This window comes from Notechis scutatus, chromosome Z (assembly GCF_049901735.1).
Source record: "Notechis scutatus isolate UNSWTSFEM ecotype Mainland chromosome Z, rNotScu1.2, whole genome shotgun sequence".
Lineage (NCBI taxonomy): Eukaryota > Metazoa > Chordata > Lepidosauria > Squamata > Elapidae > Notechis > Notechis scutatus.
Window position 1 is genome coordinate 5,834,705 of NC_142025.1, and position 16,692 is coordinate 5,851,396.

Genomic DNA, 16,692 nt, shown 5'->3' on the forward strand with positions numbered 1-16,692 from the left:
AGAACTGTGGAGAGGGGGAAGAAAAGGGAAATGCTTTGGGAAATGAAAGTAAGTGTTGTAAGTTCTTGAGACGCTGCCTCAAGGTCACCCAGCTGGGAAAGGAGGGGGCCACATACCAATTTGCACTTTAACTCATAGTTATGAAAACATCTTGTCTGAACCTGATTGGTTACACTGGGGTAGGCAATGAGTGAGAGAGTTAAGGGAGCAAAAAGTAGGGATTCTGGCACACAATTTTCAGTTCTGGCTTTGCATTTCTCCAATATACTTGACCCTTAATAAACTATACTTTTCTCAACAAATGGAGCCAAGGATCGTTTTTAATTTAGAGGTTTAAATTTTGGCAAGACTGGCAGTCATACAGATTGTCCTCAACTTACAACCATTCATTTAGTTATCATTTGAAGTTACAAAAGGATTGAAAAAAGTGACTTATGACCATTTTTCACACTTATGACTGTTGCAGCATCTCCATGGTCATAAGGTCAAAATTCAGACGCTTGGCAACTGACTCATATTTATGATGGTTACAGAATCCTGGGGTGCAGTGATCCCCTTTTGTGACCTTCTCACAAATAATGTCTGATCTAAGTATAGTATATAAAATCATACATTGCAATGTCCTACCTGTCAATGAATACTTCAGCTTCAACCATAACAACACAAGAGCACACAATAGATACAAACTCAAGGTTAACCGCACCAAACTTGATTGCAGGAAATACGACTTCAGCAACAGAGTGGTCAATGTCTAGAATACTCTACCTGACTCTGTGGTTTCTTCCGCAAACCCCAAAAACTTTAACCTTAGACTGTCTACTATTGACCTCACCCCTTTCCTGAGAGGTCTGTAAGCGCATAAGCGCACCAATGTGCCCAACGTCCCTGTCCTCTTGTTTCTTTTTATTTTTCTTATATGTATCCATTTCATGTATTCATAACTATGTCTATACTTATACCTGTAATCTTATAATTGCTTGACAAAATAAATAAAATAAATTAAAAAAAAATAAAGTCAAGAGGGAAGCTATACAGTGGTGGTATTCAATTTTTTTTATTACCGGTTCTGTGGGCGTGGCTTGGTGGGCATGGCGTGGCTTGGTGGGCGTGGCTTGGTGGGCGTGACAGGGAAGGATACTGCAAAATCCCCATTCCCTCCCCACCCCACTAACCTGCTTTCCAGCTCTGTTCTCCTGTGCAGGGCAACAAAAGAAGACCCAGCTGATGTAACTTTGGGCCAGTCCTTCTTTCTCAGCTTAATTCACCTCACATGGTTGATGTATTAGAGACAATAGAGGAAGGAACATTCCTGTTTGCCCCCTTGAGTTTCTTGTAAAGTAATAAAGATGGGATAAAATTCAAGCAAACTGGTAAACAAACAAATAAATTTGACGGTATAAGAGAATTTTAAGCACAAGCCAGTGGGACTTGTTTATTTTTACACTTTAAGAGGCGGTTAATAAAATGGACAACTGCAAAAAAAAAAGTTTATTTGGAATGGTGAAATGGGGGAGCATTTACGCGTCTTCCTGAACCCCTTTGGCTTAGAAAAAGTCACAGCCACGACAATATCCTGTGACCTCCTCCGGAGAAGTGCCATATTTTCTTCTCCCCACAGTGTGCCTCTAAAACGAGAATAACACAACGTTGCTTTCTGCACAAGAGAATTCTGCACCCTCTCACTCCCACTCCTGTTGGCTGGGGATGATGGGAATGGCATCTGGAAGGCACAGACGGGGAGGAGAGGGCGAGAGAGGGGGGGGGGAGTTTTCCAAAGCTGCTCGCTCACATTACAGCTTCCCCCAAGAGGTTACGCAAAACCACATTAGCCATTTCACTTTGAGATTGTAGGTGCGCGCGCACACACACACACACACACACACACACACACACACACACACAGAGGGACGCATCTTTTCTCTCTCCCAAGCTGCCCTGCCCTTTCTCGTACACACCCCGGTTCTAAACTAACACCCTCACTGTGCTGGGAAAAGGAAGCATCGCACAGAGAATAGGGAAATGATTATATTTAAAAGACGAATAGGGTTATTCTCTCCCATGCTCCTTCTCTTCGTTGGGAGAGCCACTTGGAAGAGTTCGCTCTCTTTTTGGATGTAATGAAGTGAACCTAGAAACTTCTTTTTAGAAATCCAGGAAGAGCAAGTAAGTTCCACTTGTAGTTTATAACTTCCCTGCTCTTTTTATTTCTCCCACGGCAGAATGTTGATATTTAGCAGTGGCGATTTTAATAGCTTCAAGGTGGATTTTTCAGAAATTAAACTAATGTCTTGGATGCATTCACCAAAAGAAGGAGAAGGAAAAGGGAGAGAGAAGAAGAAGAAGAAGAAGAAGAAGAAGAAGAAGAAGAAGAAGAAGAAGAAGAAGAAGAAGAAGAAGAAGAAGAAGAAGAAGAAGAAGAAGAAGAAGAAGAAGAAGAAGAAGAAGAAGAAGAAGAGTTGGAAAGTGCCCATTCCCCAAAATAATGAAAATGATGTTGGTTTGATGGGGCAGCAGAGTGAGAAATACTTTGTTTGTAATGCCTTTGGTTTCTAGTGATTTTAAATGAACAGAGGTGAAGAATAGCAAGCAAAATGAATCAACACTGAGAGGAATGTCTTAGACTGACTATTTAAATCAAGAAAATAGGTAGATAAATGAGTTTGGTCCAAACAATGTGGAACAATCTCATATTATCACAATTCATTTGCACTTTTAACAATGTGAAAATATTGTTGAGTCCAATTTTATTGGGTGATTATATCCCTGTTCTTCCTAGCAAGAATCAGGACAAATGTTAATTCTTCCAAAAATAAAAAATATATAGATTCCCCAACAAGACACAATAGAGATTTATAGAATGACATTGTGCTTAGACTTATTCTGAATACATCACTTTTCCAAATTACAAGTAATTTTGATTTTTTTCCTTATCGCCTTGATATAGTGCTAATATTATTAGTAAACTAAACAATTTTGTAATTGCTGTTACAGAAAGACCACATGTTAGCAATTTAAATGGGAAATTAAGATTCCAGCATATTTTTCTTTCTTTGAATGTCTTTTTACTTTCTGCATGGAGATTTTCCTACTTTTTTTAAATGATACAACTTACTTACATTTAAACTTATTTGTAATTTGTCAAAGTCATAGCTAAGCTCTTGATGATGTGTTTACATTTAAACACATTTTTAGTGCACAGTTTTGTGAGAAAAATAAACAATGTTTATGTCAGCCGAGTTTAACAGTCTGAAAAGATAATCCTATAGGTGTTTTGATTTCTTAGCATACATTTAAAATGTTCTGGTAAATAAACTACTTGTTGGAGTACTCCAAAAAGTTAATGGGAAATGATTTTATACTGTCGTTACTTTTACCTTCCTCTCTGAAATTTATTTTTGCCCATTTTAGCTTATGTATGTCTTTATAATAATGTAGGACAATATTCAAACCTGCAGTGAAATTTGGCTATAAGATTTGATTGTGGCTTTTTTTTGCTGCGACTTATATGATGGAGATTGCTGCTGAAAAATATAAATCTGATGAAGATCTAAAAAGACATTAACCACAATTTAAAAATAAATAAGTATTTATAAAGGAATAAGGTACTTCAATAATAAGGAAATAAGAGAAAGGCAGACAAAAATGTTTGATTTTGCTAACATTCGATGGCACTAAAATATTAATAGCTTGAAGGTCAACAATTAATATGCCACAATGTACTCAGTTCTGCACACTCAATTAATTAATAAAATACTGATCTTCAAATTTCATGACAATTGTAGAATTTACTTGTTAATTAATATCATTTGGCCTAAATCCCAGACCCCTTGATTGGACCGAACTTCCCAAAGTAACCTTTTGTCAAAAGTTGGCAGATGGTTTTTGAAAATTTAAAGTGAAAAAAATTATCCACTGACTGGAGTTCCCCATTTCCAGCATCACCCTTTAGGAAATAAAATCTGATATTTGGTGCACATTACTCTCAATAATATCTCACCTGTTGCCAGTGTTGCAGGGGAATTGGCATATATTTTGCGAACTAGAAAGTGTCCAGTCTTCAACCCATGAAATTATTTGGAATAATCTAAATATTGATGTACAAAAAGAACACTTATTATTGTTGGTGATGGGGGGGAAAAGATTCCACAATCCATATTTTGGCACATTTTTTTTTTTTTATTAAAGCTAGTCAAAATGACTGGTGCTCTCCATGGTGCCGAAAGTTTATTTATTAAGCTTGTTTATCAACATTGACAGTCTTGTTATAGTCATGGACAGGAGACAGTAAATGTTCTAGCAAGCATCGACCAGAAAGAAAGGCTGAGAATGCTTAACGTTTTATCTTTAATGCTGATTTTACAGGATGACAGGTGCGTATTTTATTACCTGTTTACAGAGGAAATATCTCTTAGATGAGGATGAAGGAAGCAACTGGGTTGTCATGTAATTTAACACTAGGTTTCATCGGCCTTGGAGATAACAGGGTGATATCATTATGCTTAAGTGTCAAACATATATCTGTTTTCTATCTCTCTATGAGAGTTCATTTTTCCTAATAATTTAAATATGTTGTAGGATTCTGGTTGAAATTAATAGATTCTTAAAAGTTTCCAGTGTGGGAGCACTCGCTATTTCTGGAGGCAAGTTATTCCACTGATTAATTGTTCTCACTCTTAGGAAATTCCTCCTTAGTTCTCGGTTGCTTCTCTCCTTGACTAGTTTCCATCCATTGCTTCTTGTCCTACCCTCAAGTGCTTTGGAGAATAGCTTGACTCCCTCTTCTTTATGGCAGCCTCTCAAATACTGGAAGACTGCTACATCATGTCACTCCTAGTCCTTCTTTTCATCAAACTAGATATACCCAATTCCTGCAACCGTTTTTGTTATGCTTTTTACCTCCAGTCCTTGAATCATTTTTGTTGCTCTTCTCTGCACTCTTTCTAGAGCAGGGGTGTCAAACTCATGGCCTGCAGGCCAGATACGTCACACACCCTCGCCATGCCCACCCCTGGTTTAGTGAAGGGGGGAAGAAAGTCACAATATGTCACGTAATGACAATGTGACGCTGCGAGTTTGACACCCTTGTTCTAGAGTATCAATATTTTTTTTTTATATTGTGGTGACCAAAACTGGATGCAATATTTCAATGGTGGTCTTACCAATGCATTGTATCAGTCCTTAATTTGAAGTTTCTTTTAACTTTTCAAAAAAAAACCACCACCCCCACATTAAACTACTTTTGAGGGTATTTTTGTGGTTGTTTTTAGCAAGACAATCTCTTCAACACTGCATCTGCTGCTTTAGCTTTTTGATATTGTAAGGGTGTTTATTGCTTTCTGTTGTATTCACTTCCTTTACAATTACCTGGTTCTAGGGCTGTAAGTAAGGATTTTTAAAAAATCAGTCTGCTTTTGACTTGCATTTGTTTCATATTTCACTCGTAACTCTAGCTGTCCTGTTTTCATATTAAGCTGAGAAAACAATCTACCTAAAATTGGTGTTTAGTGATATAATTGAATATAAAATGTGTGCAGACTTTATTTTCATGTAACTTGCTATCAGTAATCTTCAACATGACCAGAATTGGTACTGAATTTCTGTTGCTTGGCAAGGTGGTTGCTAAGTTGAGTTGCACACAATTTTACAACCTATTTTGCTATGGTTGTTAACTGAATCACTGCAGTTGCTAAGTGAATCATGTGGCTGCTGAGCAAATCTCGCTTCCTCCATTGTCTTTATTAGTCAGAAATCATCTATGACGGTCACAATTGATGATCACATGACTCCAGAATGTTGCAACCCCTGTAAATTATTGCAAGCTGCCAAGCACCCATATTTTGATCATGTGATCATAATGTTACTGTGATGGTCATAAGTGTGAGGACTGGTTACTAAACAAATGGCTACATTGAGAATTATCTGTACAGGTAGTCCTCAACTTAGGACCACAATTGAATGTTTGAATGACCACATTTATGTTGCTAAGTAAGAAATTCGTTAAGTGGGTTTTGCTCCATTTTACGGCTTCTCGCCACACTTGTTAAGTGAATTGCTGCAATCCTTAAATTGGTTATCTGGTGGTTAAGCGAATCTGGCTTCTCCATCGTCTTTGCTTGTCCAAAGGTTGCAAATGGGGGCCAGGACAGTGCAACCGTCATAAACATGAATCAGTTTTCAAGTATCCAAACGTGAACCACATGTGGTTGCTGATCATGGGAATGCTGCAACAGTCATAAGTGTGAAAAGTGGTCATAAGTCATTTTTTTCAGTGACGGCCACTAAATGAACTATTGTAAGTTGAGGACTTCCTGTGTAGTTACATAAAAATGTCTGAAAACATCTCGGAATTCTCAATCTCTTTGCTCATGTTGGCTTATAGTCCTGGATATTCTGGTTCTTACCCCCTCCCACTATCATAATCAACATTTGTATCACACTGGGACCATTAATAAAGACACCAAGTCAGCTAACCAAAGAGATTTTTCAGTGCCAGAGGGATCAAAGATCACAACCTTCCAGCCTTCAAATCCTGACGGATAACCAAATTTTAATGGCTTTCCTAAAAACATCTTTAAAGGGGGATCTTTCAGATACAGGTAGTCCTCGACTTACAATAGTTCATTTAGTGTCTGTTCAAAGTTACAATGGCACTGAAGTGTAAGTGGCAGCTGATTCGCATTTATGATGGTCGCAGTGTCCTGGGGTCCTGTGATCTCCTTTTGAGACCCTCTGACAAACAAGGAAGCCAGGTTCACTTAACAACGGATTCCTAACTTATTGACTACAGTGATTCAGATAACAACCGTGGCAAGAAAAAACGTAAAGCGTGGCAAAGCTCACTTAGTGAATATTTCAGTTAACAACATAAATTTTGGGCTCAATTGTGATTGAGGGATGGAAGGGATGGAAATGGGAGAAGCTCTGAACAGCATCCTTCTACATCTTGTGTCTCCTTGTGCATTTATTTACTTTTGTGGAAAACAGCGTTTCAATCAATTCCAGTTGATTGAAATTCCAGATTTCCATATTCCATATGGAAATTCCATATTTTCCCTTTTTTTTTATAGTAGGAGAATTCCTATCAGTGATCTCAGTGCATCAAACAGGTCACATTACGATTTTTCAGGTAGTTCCAGAGGTGGTTATTCAGCAGGTTCTGACCAGTTCTGGAGGACCGGTAGCGGAAATTTTGAGTAGTTTTGAGAACCAGCAAATCCCACCTCTGACTGGCCCCACTAACCCCATCTCTTCTCTGCCTCCCATTGAGTCCCAGCTGATCGGCTGGGTCTTCTTTTGTTGCCCTGCACAGAAGAACAGAGCTGGAAAGCAGGTTAGTGGGGTGGGGAGGGAATGGGGATTTTGCAGTATCCTTCCACTGCCACATCCATCAAGCCATGCCCACAGAACCGGTAGTAAAAAAAATTGAATCCCACCGCTGGGTAGTCCTTGACTTATGAACATTAGATGTTACAATGGCGCTAAAAAAAATGTGAGTTACACCTGGTCCCTGCACTAGCAGCATACCCATGAGCATGTGATCAAAATTTGGATGCTTGGCAACTGTAAATTCTAATCCCAGTTGTCATAAGTTGAGGACCAACATGTCGTGCTAAAACCCTTCAGATATTTCTCCTAATGGATACCAACATGGACATCCAGAGCAAAACAAACCCTTTTCCAGATGGCTGGATTATTAGGCATAATTTGGTCAGATCATCGCAGCTACTAACTTATGGTTTGCAGTTTGGCAAAGAGAAGCCTGGAGCAATTACAGTATTCCCTTGTTGTTTGATCTAAGTGTGATATCAAGCCATACATAATTCAAATCTAGCTTTTCAAATTGTCCCATCATCCCATTTATCTTGAGTAATAAAAACAGCAGTAAATCTTGAACGAGGTTAATGGGTTGCATTTGGAAGAGAATACATTCAAGTCAGTTGTATTCTTTACTTGAAAAAAAGAATGAGTAGAAATAAAGTGCAAAGGAAACAAATTCTGCAATCTAGAAAATAAATAGTTGCAACCCATTTTTTTTTTTAGTATAAAGCTATGTAGAGGCTAAGTTGTTAGTCATGCCACCTGCTGCATTTCCTGCTGAGAATAAGAATAACACTGTTGCATTTTGCATACATGTCACACATGCTGCCCAATGTTCCCTAAGTATCATATGTTATTCTACGCAAGCTAAAATTGTGTGACTGTGTGACTACCTAAATCCCACCAAAAAGGAAGCGCATGCAATGGACTGATCCAGAATGTTTTCAGTACTATGTTGAAAATGTTTCTGCCTTGATAGGCTGCAGGTGTAGAAGGAATATCAGGAGAAATGTTAAAATATGGATTTAATTTGCTTAAGGAGTGGTGCCTTGTTTGACGCGCGTGTGATGGCATCTAAGCTGATTATTTAAAAAGGCTATTATTCTGTGCAAATGAATGATTTTTTTTTTAAAAAAAATCCAAGATTCGTTTCTTAATTTTGGAACAGTTTAACTCTCAGAGAACTATAAAGGCGCCCTGCCCACACCCCATGGTTTTTAGAAGATCTTTACAAATGATGACGGATTATTACAATTGTGTTTTATAATTCTGGTTTATTTTATTGCCAGAATGGGACTATTCTACAATTCAATATAATTATTTAAAATAATTTAAAAAATATTTTAGTTTTTGTCATTCACATTGCATTTGTCTCTCCTTTGGCATCCTTGCTTTAATGATTCTATTCCACCATTTCTTTAAAATTAGTGTAACTCTTGTTCAGTGGCAAGTTGGCCATGGCAAGTTGGTCACAACGAGTTGTCCCTGACACTTTTATTGCTGTGTCTTTTAATTTTAATTCATTGTAACCTGCCCAGAGTGTCTTTAATTGGGCAGGATTAACTGGGTGGCTAACCAGCTGATGTTGTGCGGTAACAGACTTTATACCAAGCAAGAGTATGTAGACTGGAAGATCAAATGAGAGTTGGATATGTCAGGATAAACTTCTGAGGAAGTGGCTGGTGATGAAAATAGGTTTCATAAGATGAGCGTGTATTAAATTAAAAAGAGAAGAAGCTAAGAATGAATAGGCTGGAGGAATGTAGATTGAATTAAGCAGCTCAGAACCTTGAACTATGTGATGAATGACAAATAAATTTAATAATAATAAAATAATAGTAAAAACTAGTGACTAGTAAAAAGGAACTTTGGAGGTCTTTTAGTCCAACCCCCTACTCTAGTAGGAAACCCTATATCATTTCAGACAAATAATTATCCAATCTCTTCTTAAAAACTTGTAGGAGAATTCACAACTTCTGGAGGCAAGTTGTTCCACTGATTAATTGTTCTCACTGTCATGAACTTTCTCCTTAGTTCTAAGTTGCTTCTCTCCTTGATTAGTTTCCACCCATTGCTTCTTGTCCTGCCTTCAGAATTAGGTTGTAAATACTATATGGTTTGGCTACACTGAGGGAATGAATGAGGTTTGAATCACAAAACAAATATGTGAAGGAAGAGTGAATGAATCAAACTGATATGGAAAGACAGAAAAACATGATTGGGTGAACCTGAACCTGAGGAGATCTTGAAGAGAGAAACGCAGAGAATAAAAATCAATAGAAGAGAATATGGGTAGCTCAGAGGTTGAACTGTGGAGTCTCTGGTGCTTTCTGATCTTGGTTCTTTGCTAGTAGACTTTACTGAATTAGGTAACATCATCAGGGCAAGAATAGAGAACAAAGCCCACACTCACTCATACTGATGATGTTACCTAGTTGGGCTATTGAACGTCTGCAATAAAACAATCAAGCTTAGAGACTACCAAGAATTCCACAAAAATCAATGTATATAAAATGAAGCTTGATGGAAGCCAGGATGGAAAGGTGTGGAGAGGTACCATGAAGAAAGTTGGTGCAAGTTACATTTGGTTACATTTGTTTATTTTTAAATCATAAATTTATTATCATTGGTTTATTGTTTCTGACTCCTACATAATATGTTGAAAGGGAAGAATTAAATGAGTATGTGTGAGGCCCCTGGGATCATATTTCCCAAACATTTTCCTGTCACTGTTTGGTGTATATGTAGTCCTCGACTTATAACCTTTGTTAAGTGACCATTTGAAGTTACAAAGGGATTGAAAAATTGACCTGACTGTTTTTCATACTTATGATTGTCACAACATCACTTTCTCCATAGTGATGTGGTCAGAATTGTGGTAATTGGCTCATATTTATGACGGTTGCAGTGTCCCACGGTCATATGATCTCCTTTACGACCTTCTGACAAGCAAAGTTAATGGGGAAACCAGATTCATTTAACAACCAGGTAACTAACTTAACAACTGTAGCAACTCACTGTGGCAAGAAAGATCATAAAATGCAACAGAAATTTTAGGCTCAATTGTGGTAGTAAGTCGTGGACTACCTGCCTTTCGAAAAATGGCATCTTTACTCCAGGATTTCCCACCCCAGCCAATCAGAAATCAGAAACCATTCATTTAATGACTGTTCAAAGTTACTACTGCAATTTAAAAAGTGACTTATACCAGTTCTCACACTTATGACCATTAAAGTACTGCATCTCCACAGTCCTGTGATCAGTCTTCAGGTGCTTGGCAACTGGCTTGTATTTATGATGGTTGCAGCATCTCTGTGTCCCTGGAATTGCTACTTGAAAAATCTTCCTAGGGAGTTTCAGACAACCAATTCAGTTAATGAGGCAAGCCAGATTTGTTTAAGTACCACATGATTCACTTAATAACTGTAGAGATTTACAACAACCATGGCAAAAAGGCCATAAAATGGGGGCATGACTCACTTAACAGATGTCTTGCTTAGCAATGGAAGGTTTGGGCTCAATTGTGGTTTTAGGTCAAGCAGCCATCACAGCTCTGGCGGAGCAGTGGTTAGAGTGCAGTATTGCAGGCTACTTCTGCTGACCGCTGGCTGACTGCAATTTGGCAGATCGAATCCCACCAGGCTCCAGGTTGACTCAGCCTTCCATCCTTCCGAGGTGGGTCAAATGAGGACCCAGATTATTGGGAGGCAAGAGGCTGACTCTGTAAACTGCTTAGAGAGGGCTGTAAAGCACTATGAAGTGGAATATAAGTCTTAGTGCTATTGCTATTATCTGTATTGTAGTCCTATTTCAGTGTATATTTATGGTGTGGATTGGTTTCCTTATGTACTTTTTTACTCTGCTTCCTCATTATGTCAGTCGAAAAGAGTGCGGCATCTGAGTGGCTAATCTGCCCGTCTCTTCATTCCACCCGGTAACGAAAACGATGCAAAAATGGCTACTGGGGGATTGCTGGGTGCAGAAAACTTCCGCCGATTCACTCCTGAATCTTTGGCTGCCATCAAGAAACGTATCATGGCGAAAAGAGACTTGCCACCCACAGAGAAGCTGCGGCCTCAGCTTGACCTTCAGGCTTGCCAGAAAGTCCCTGCCCTTTATGGAAACCCTCCTGTGGAACTCATTGCAGAGCCCTTGGAAGATCTTGACCCCTACTATCATGATCACAAGGTATGGTGGCTTATTGTGAGTCAGTGGTATAATTAGTAAACAGACGTATGTTGTGATGAGCTTTCAGAGAAAATGAGATTAGTTTGTTGATGCTGGCTTAAAATTCTTATTGAGTCAGCATCTATCCAAATTTTATGGATCTCAAAAAATTAATCAGGGTCAATTCTTAAGAGGTGTTGGAAGGGAGACCACTAGGAAGGCTCAGGCTGGATTGGGACATCAGGAACATTGCTACCCATGAAGTAGCAAACCGTTTCTCTGAGTTCTTGATGCTCTCTGAGTTTGGTTAAAGATAAAGGTAAAGGTTTCCCTCGCACATCCGTGCTAGTCATTTCCGTCTCTCATCTCCATTACAAAACCGAAGAGCCAGCGCTGTCCGAAGACGTCTCCGTGGTCATGTGGCCGGCATGACTAAATGCCGAAGGCGCACGGAACGCTATTATCTTCCCACCAAAGGGGTCTCTATTATTCTACTTGCATTTTTACATGCTTTCAAACTGCTGGGTTGGCAGAAGCTGGGACAAGTAATGGGAGCTCACTCCATTACGCGGTTGGGGTAGGGATTTGAACCGCCGAACTGCCGATCTTTTTGATCGACAAGCTCAGCGTCTTGGCCACTGAGCCACTGCATCCTACTGAGCTTGGTTATTTTCTTGCAAACGTTCCCTACCCAGACTAGGTAACACCATCAGTACTAGAAGGGAGTGCTGTTTGCAGAGAGGAGGAGGAGGAGGGAGGAGGAGGAGGAGGAGGAGGAGGAGGAGGAGGAGGAGGAGGGAGGAGGGAGGAGGAGGAGGAGGAGGAGGAGGAGGAAGGATGGACTATGGAATCTTTGAACTTGGTTGTTTTCTTGCAGATGTTTCATTACCCAAACTAGGTGACATCATTAGTGCATTCAGTAATTAGTAATTAGTGCATTCTGGAAGCAAACAACCAGGCTCAGAGAACACCAAGGATTCCATAGTCCCCCCTTCCTCCTCCTCCTCCTCCTCTATGCAAACACCCCCTTCTAGGACTGATGACGTTACCTAGTTGGGTCATGAAACAACTGCAAGAAAACCAAGCTCAGAGAGCACCTTCATTTCAACCCTGAGCTACTAATGTTCTCCTTCATTGGAATCACTTCTATTCTGTTCATAAATCTATGTCAAAGTGTCTACAGAGTCACTAGGAATGAAGCTCAGCTCAAAAACATGCTTCGTTATTTAAGTCAGGGATGCTCAAATTGTGGGTCGGTTCCCTCCAGGCAGACATCTGAAATTAGAAATTGGAGGGGCACAAGTTTTAATGCCAGTTCTCACAGACAAAGCAAGAGGAACTCATTTTGAGCCTTGTTGATCACTTTGCTTCTGCCAGGCATTGGTGGACTGTTGGGGTTTCAGCAAAGTTTGAGGACTTGATTAAAAAGTTAAAGTCTGTATTCTAGAACTGCTCTAGTTGTGTTGCTCTGGATTTCTAACCATCCGATTGCACAACTCTTCGAGATTCCTAAATTCTGGATACTCCATCCCTTTCTTACCAGGCAGGTTCGCATTTTGTGTTCACTAAACAGGGTCACGCACACCCCTTCTACATTTTAATTTCTTGACCATGATTTTTGCAACCTGCAAACCTAAAACATCACACCTGTATGCTTAATTTTCCCTTTGGAAATGCGGGTAGTCCTTGACTTATGGCCATTTGTTTAACGACTGGTTGAAGTTATGATGCTGCTGAAGAAAGTGACTTAAAATCAGTTCTCTCTGGAGATCCTCAATCATCCAGGTTGTGGTTGTCCCAAAGACGTTGCTCCAAAAGGCAACTGGACTTTTTTGGCTTTTTTCTTTGAAAACGTTTTGCTTCTCATCTAAGAAGCTGAAGAAGAACCGAAGAAGCTTCTTGGATGAGAAGCAAAATGTTTTCAAGAAATAAATAAATAAATAAAGTCCAGCTGCCTTTTAGAGAAGCGCCTTTGGGACAATCAGTCCTCAAACTTGATTGTTGACTGTTGCAACATCCCTGTGGTCATGTGATCAAAATTTGGGCGCTTGGAAACCAGCATATAAGAGAGATATAAAACTCCGTGCTATTATTTTTAATTTTTCCATTATTTATCATGTGTTAATATTTTACACTGTCCCTACACCTAGAGTGATTTTTCTGCCTTTCTTTTGCCCAGGGCTACCACATATTTTTCAGGGTTTACAGGCATTCAATGTCAATAGTCCAGAGCATAAAATACACATGTGTTTAACAAGAGTTGAAAGGGAACTTGGAGGTCTTCTAGTCCAACCCCCTGCTCAAGCAAGAAAACTGAGGATGCCAAACTCTGAGTAGAAATCCCGGGAAAGGTGTCAGAATAACACTTAGAAGGGACCTTGGGGGGAACCCTATACCATTTCAGAGAAATGGCTGTCCAGTCTTTTCTTAAAAACTTCCAGTGATTGAGCACCCAGAACTTCTGGAGACGGGCAGTTCCACTGGTTAATTGTTCTCCTTAGTTTTAGGTTGCTTCTCTTTGTTCAGTTTCCATCCATTGCTTCTTGTTTGCATTCTGCTTCTTTGGCAAATACATTGTCCCCCTTTCTTGGTGGCAGCCCCTTAAAAGCCTGTTGCCTATCACACTTTTGGGCAAAGCATGCGAGCCATTTCCTCCCTTCAGTGGTCCACGAAAGTACATCTACAGTATGCAGATACCGTATTTGCCGGCGTATAAGACGACTTTTTCGCCCTGAAAAACATACCTCCAATTGCGGGGTCGTCTTATATGCCGGGTCGCCTTATACGCCAGCAAATAGTAATTGGGAAGCACTGCGGCTTGCCCGCGGCTGAGGCACTTTTGCGCACGTGGAAGCGAATCCCGTGAAGCCAAAGGAGCAGCCAGCCTTCTCCCAGCTCCCAAGGAAGCGAGGCTCGCACCGCCCGAGCTCCGCTGAGGTATCCGGCTGGGGCTGTCAGGAGTTGTTACCGCTGGCGTGGCTCCACGCGGCTCCAGTCCCGTTGCCTCGGGAAGGGAAAGGCAAAACCAGGAGCCGCTGCTGCCATTGCAAAGCGCCACCGCGGCTCTTCCTTTTTGCCTTCCTTCCCGAGGCAACATGGGACTGGAGCAGCGAGCCGCGCCAGTGGTAACAACTCCTGACAGCCCCAGCCGGATACCTCAGCGGAGCCCGGGCGGTCGAGCTGCTTCCTTGGGAGCTGGGAGAAGGCTGGCTGCTCCTTTCAGCTTCACGGGATTCGTTCACGGTGCACAAAAGTGCCTCAAAAAAAAAAAAAAGTGCAAAAGTGGAAGGCGTGCGGAAGAGGGGCGAGTATAAAACAAATTATATTTTGAGTGGAAATGTTGGGGTTCGTCTTATACGCCGGGTCGTCTTATACGCCGGCATATATGGTAATAAAGTCAAAAAAGGTGAACAACATTTTTACAGAACTATAGATAAAGTTGAGGCTGGGTGACAAGGAATGGCTGGGAGGGGAGGGACCAGGTGAGGCACCCCTTGATGTGAGTGACATTGAGTTGGCCACGCCCACCCAGTCACATGGCCACCAAGCCATGCCGACCCAGTCACATGACCACAAGCCACGTTCACTTGTTGTCGTAAGTCGAGGACTGCCTATTTTGGGGGAGCAACCAGGTTTTATGTGAATCTTTCCAGTTAACGTCTTTCTTTTTCTTCTGCAGACATTTATGGTCTTGAATAAAAGGAAAACAATCTTTCGATTTACTGCCACACGGGCTTTGTACATCTTAAGTCCTTTCCACAGAATTAGGCGGATGACAATTAAAGTTTTAGTTCATTCATATCCTTTACCTAATTGCTTCTTGCCCCCATTTTCATTCTGTCTTTTTTTTTTAATGTGGAAGTCGCTATGTTCTCCAGGAGAAATGTAAGAAAATGCTTGCTGTTTAGAGATTAAATAATTTCTCCCCGAGCTAGTTCAGAGTTACCCTATTTATTTGCATCTGTTTTAAGTAAATTAGGAATCTGGACCTACCCAAGAGCAACAATTTTATGTGGACAGTACCTGTAAGCTGTGGACAGTGAGAACTAGTGTCATGTTCCCAAAACATCATTTTCCTAAACTCCTATAATTCACATTGTTTACTTGGTTTATCATGCTCACTATTTTAACTAACTGCGTGTTCATGGCTCTTTCGGATTCATCACAGACGAACAGCAAAGAGAACTCTTCAAGCAAATACGTTGAGTAAGTAGTTTTAGCAATATTATTCCACTTTCATTGTAATGCATTATTCCGTTAAAAAAGGATGAAAAAGGTAAAGGAGTCCCTGTAGATACTAGTTGTTGCAGTCTCTAGGGGGCGCTGCTCATCTGTCAAGGCCATTGAGCCAGCACTGTCCGAAATCATGGAACACTGTTAGCTTCCCACCAAAGTGGTACCTATTTATCTACTTGCATTTCATGCTTCCTAACTGCTAAGGTTATGTATGTGTGTGTGTGTGTGTGTGTATTTTAATGTACTTACTAAGTTTTCGTCAGCCTCTGCTGACATCGTCAGAGTATTAAGCTACCATTCCAGAGATCTTTGCCTTTATATATCATTAATCAATTTAGCCTTTGCACGGGTAATAGGACCTCTCAACTGCCTCAAGAATCCAAAGATCACCAAGTAGTCCAAATATACGCGAGCTGTTTCTTTTTTTTTTCACTTTCTCTTCCTGGGGTTCTACTATTTAGTTGCCAAGTTTCAGTTAAAATGTATCTTTTAGAAGTCTTGTTGAAGTTTTACTGTAAATTCCTTTTAATTCCAGGCAGTCTCCTCCCTTTTTTCCAGATCCTGCCCTTTTACTCTTTTTCTCTCCTTTCTTGGTTATAAAAACTTTTAAGTGTCCAGAAATCTTTATTATCCCTTTGATATTTTATTTTATTTTCAGCTTAATTGCCTGTTGATGTCAAAGCGGATTTTTTTTTCTGATTTCTTATTTAAGTTTCTTAGCTGTCAGTATAGGGAAAGGGAGAGAAGAAAAAAAAACCCAGACCTTTCCCTTTTAACTTTCCATCGCTGCTTCAGAATCTTCTTTGGGAACAATGTTACTTTTTTTTTTTAGTTTAAATTCCAGGGTACCTTAGTTGTTGCTTTTGCAGTTTAACCCGGTCAGCCAGAACTTTCACTTCTTATCTTCCTCCTGCACATTCTTTTCCGGTCGAGTTCTTCTTTGAGGTGGCCATTTCTGACCACCGCTGCAAC

At 40.2% G+C, this 16,692-nt stretch overlaps 2 protein-coding genes across 2 annotated transcripts in view; both read left to right on the forward strand.

The window, feature by feature from the left end:
- Positions 1-16,692, forward strand: part of LOC113419491 (sodium channel protein type 5 subunit alpha-like) — a 140,364-nt gene that overhangs the window by 60,301 nt on the left and 63,371 nt on the right. The window lies entirely within an intron of this gene.
- LOC113419492 (sodium channel protein type 5 subunit alpha-like) overlaps positions 15,608-16,692 on the forward strand; it is a 59,166-nt gene continuing 58,081 nt past the window's right edge. Inside the window, exon 1 of the mRNA XM_087947814.1 lies at positions 15,608-15,690. Within this exon, the coding sequence (XP_087803940.1) occupies positions 15,629-15,690 (62 nt within the window). The 5' untranslated portion in view covers positions 15,608-15,628. The remainder of the gene's footprint in view (positions 15,691-16,692) is intronic.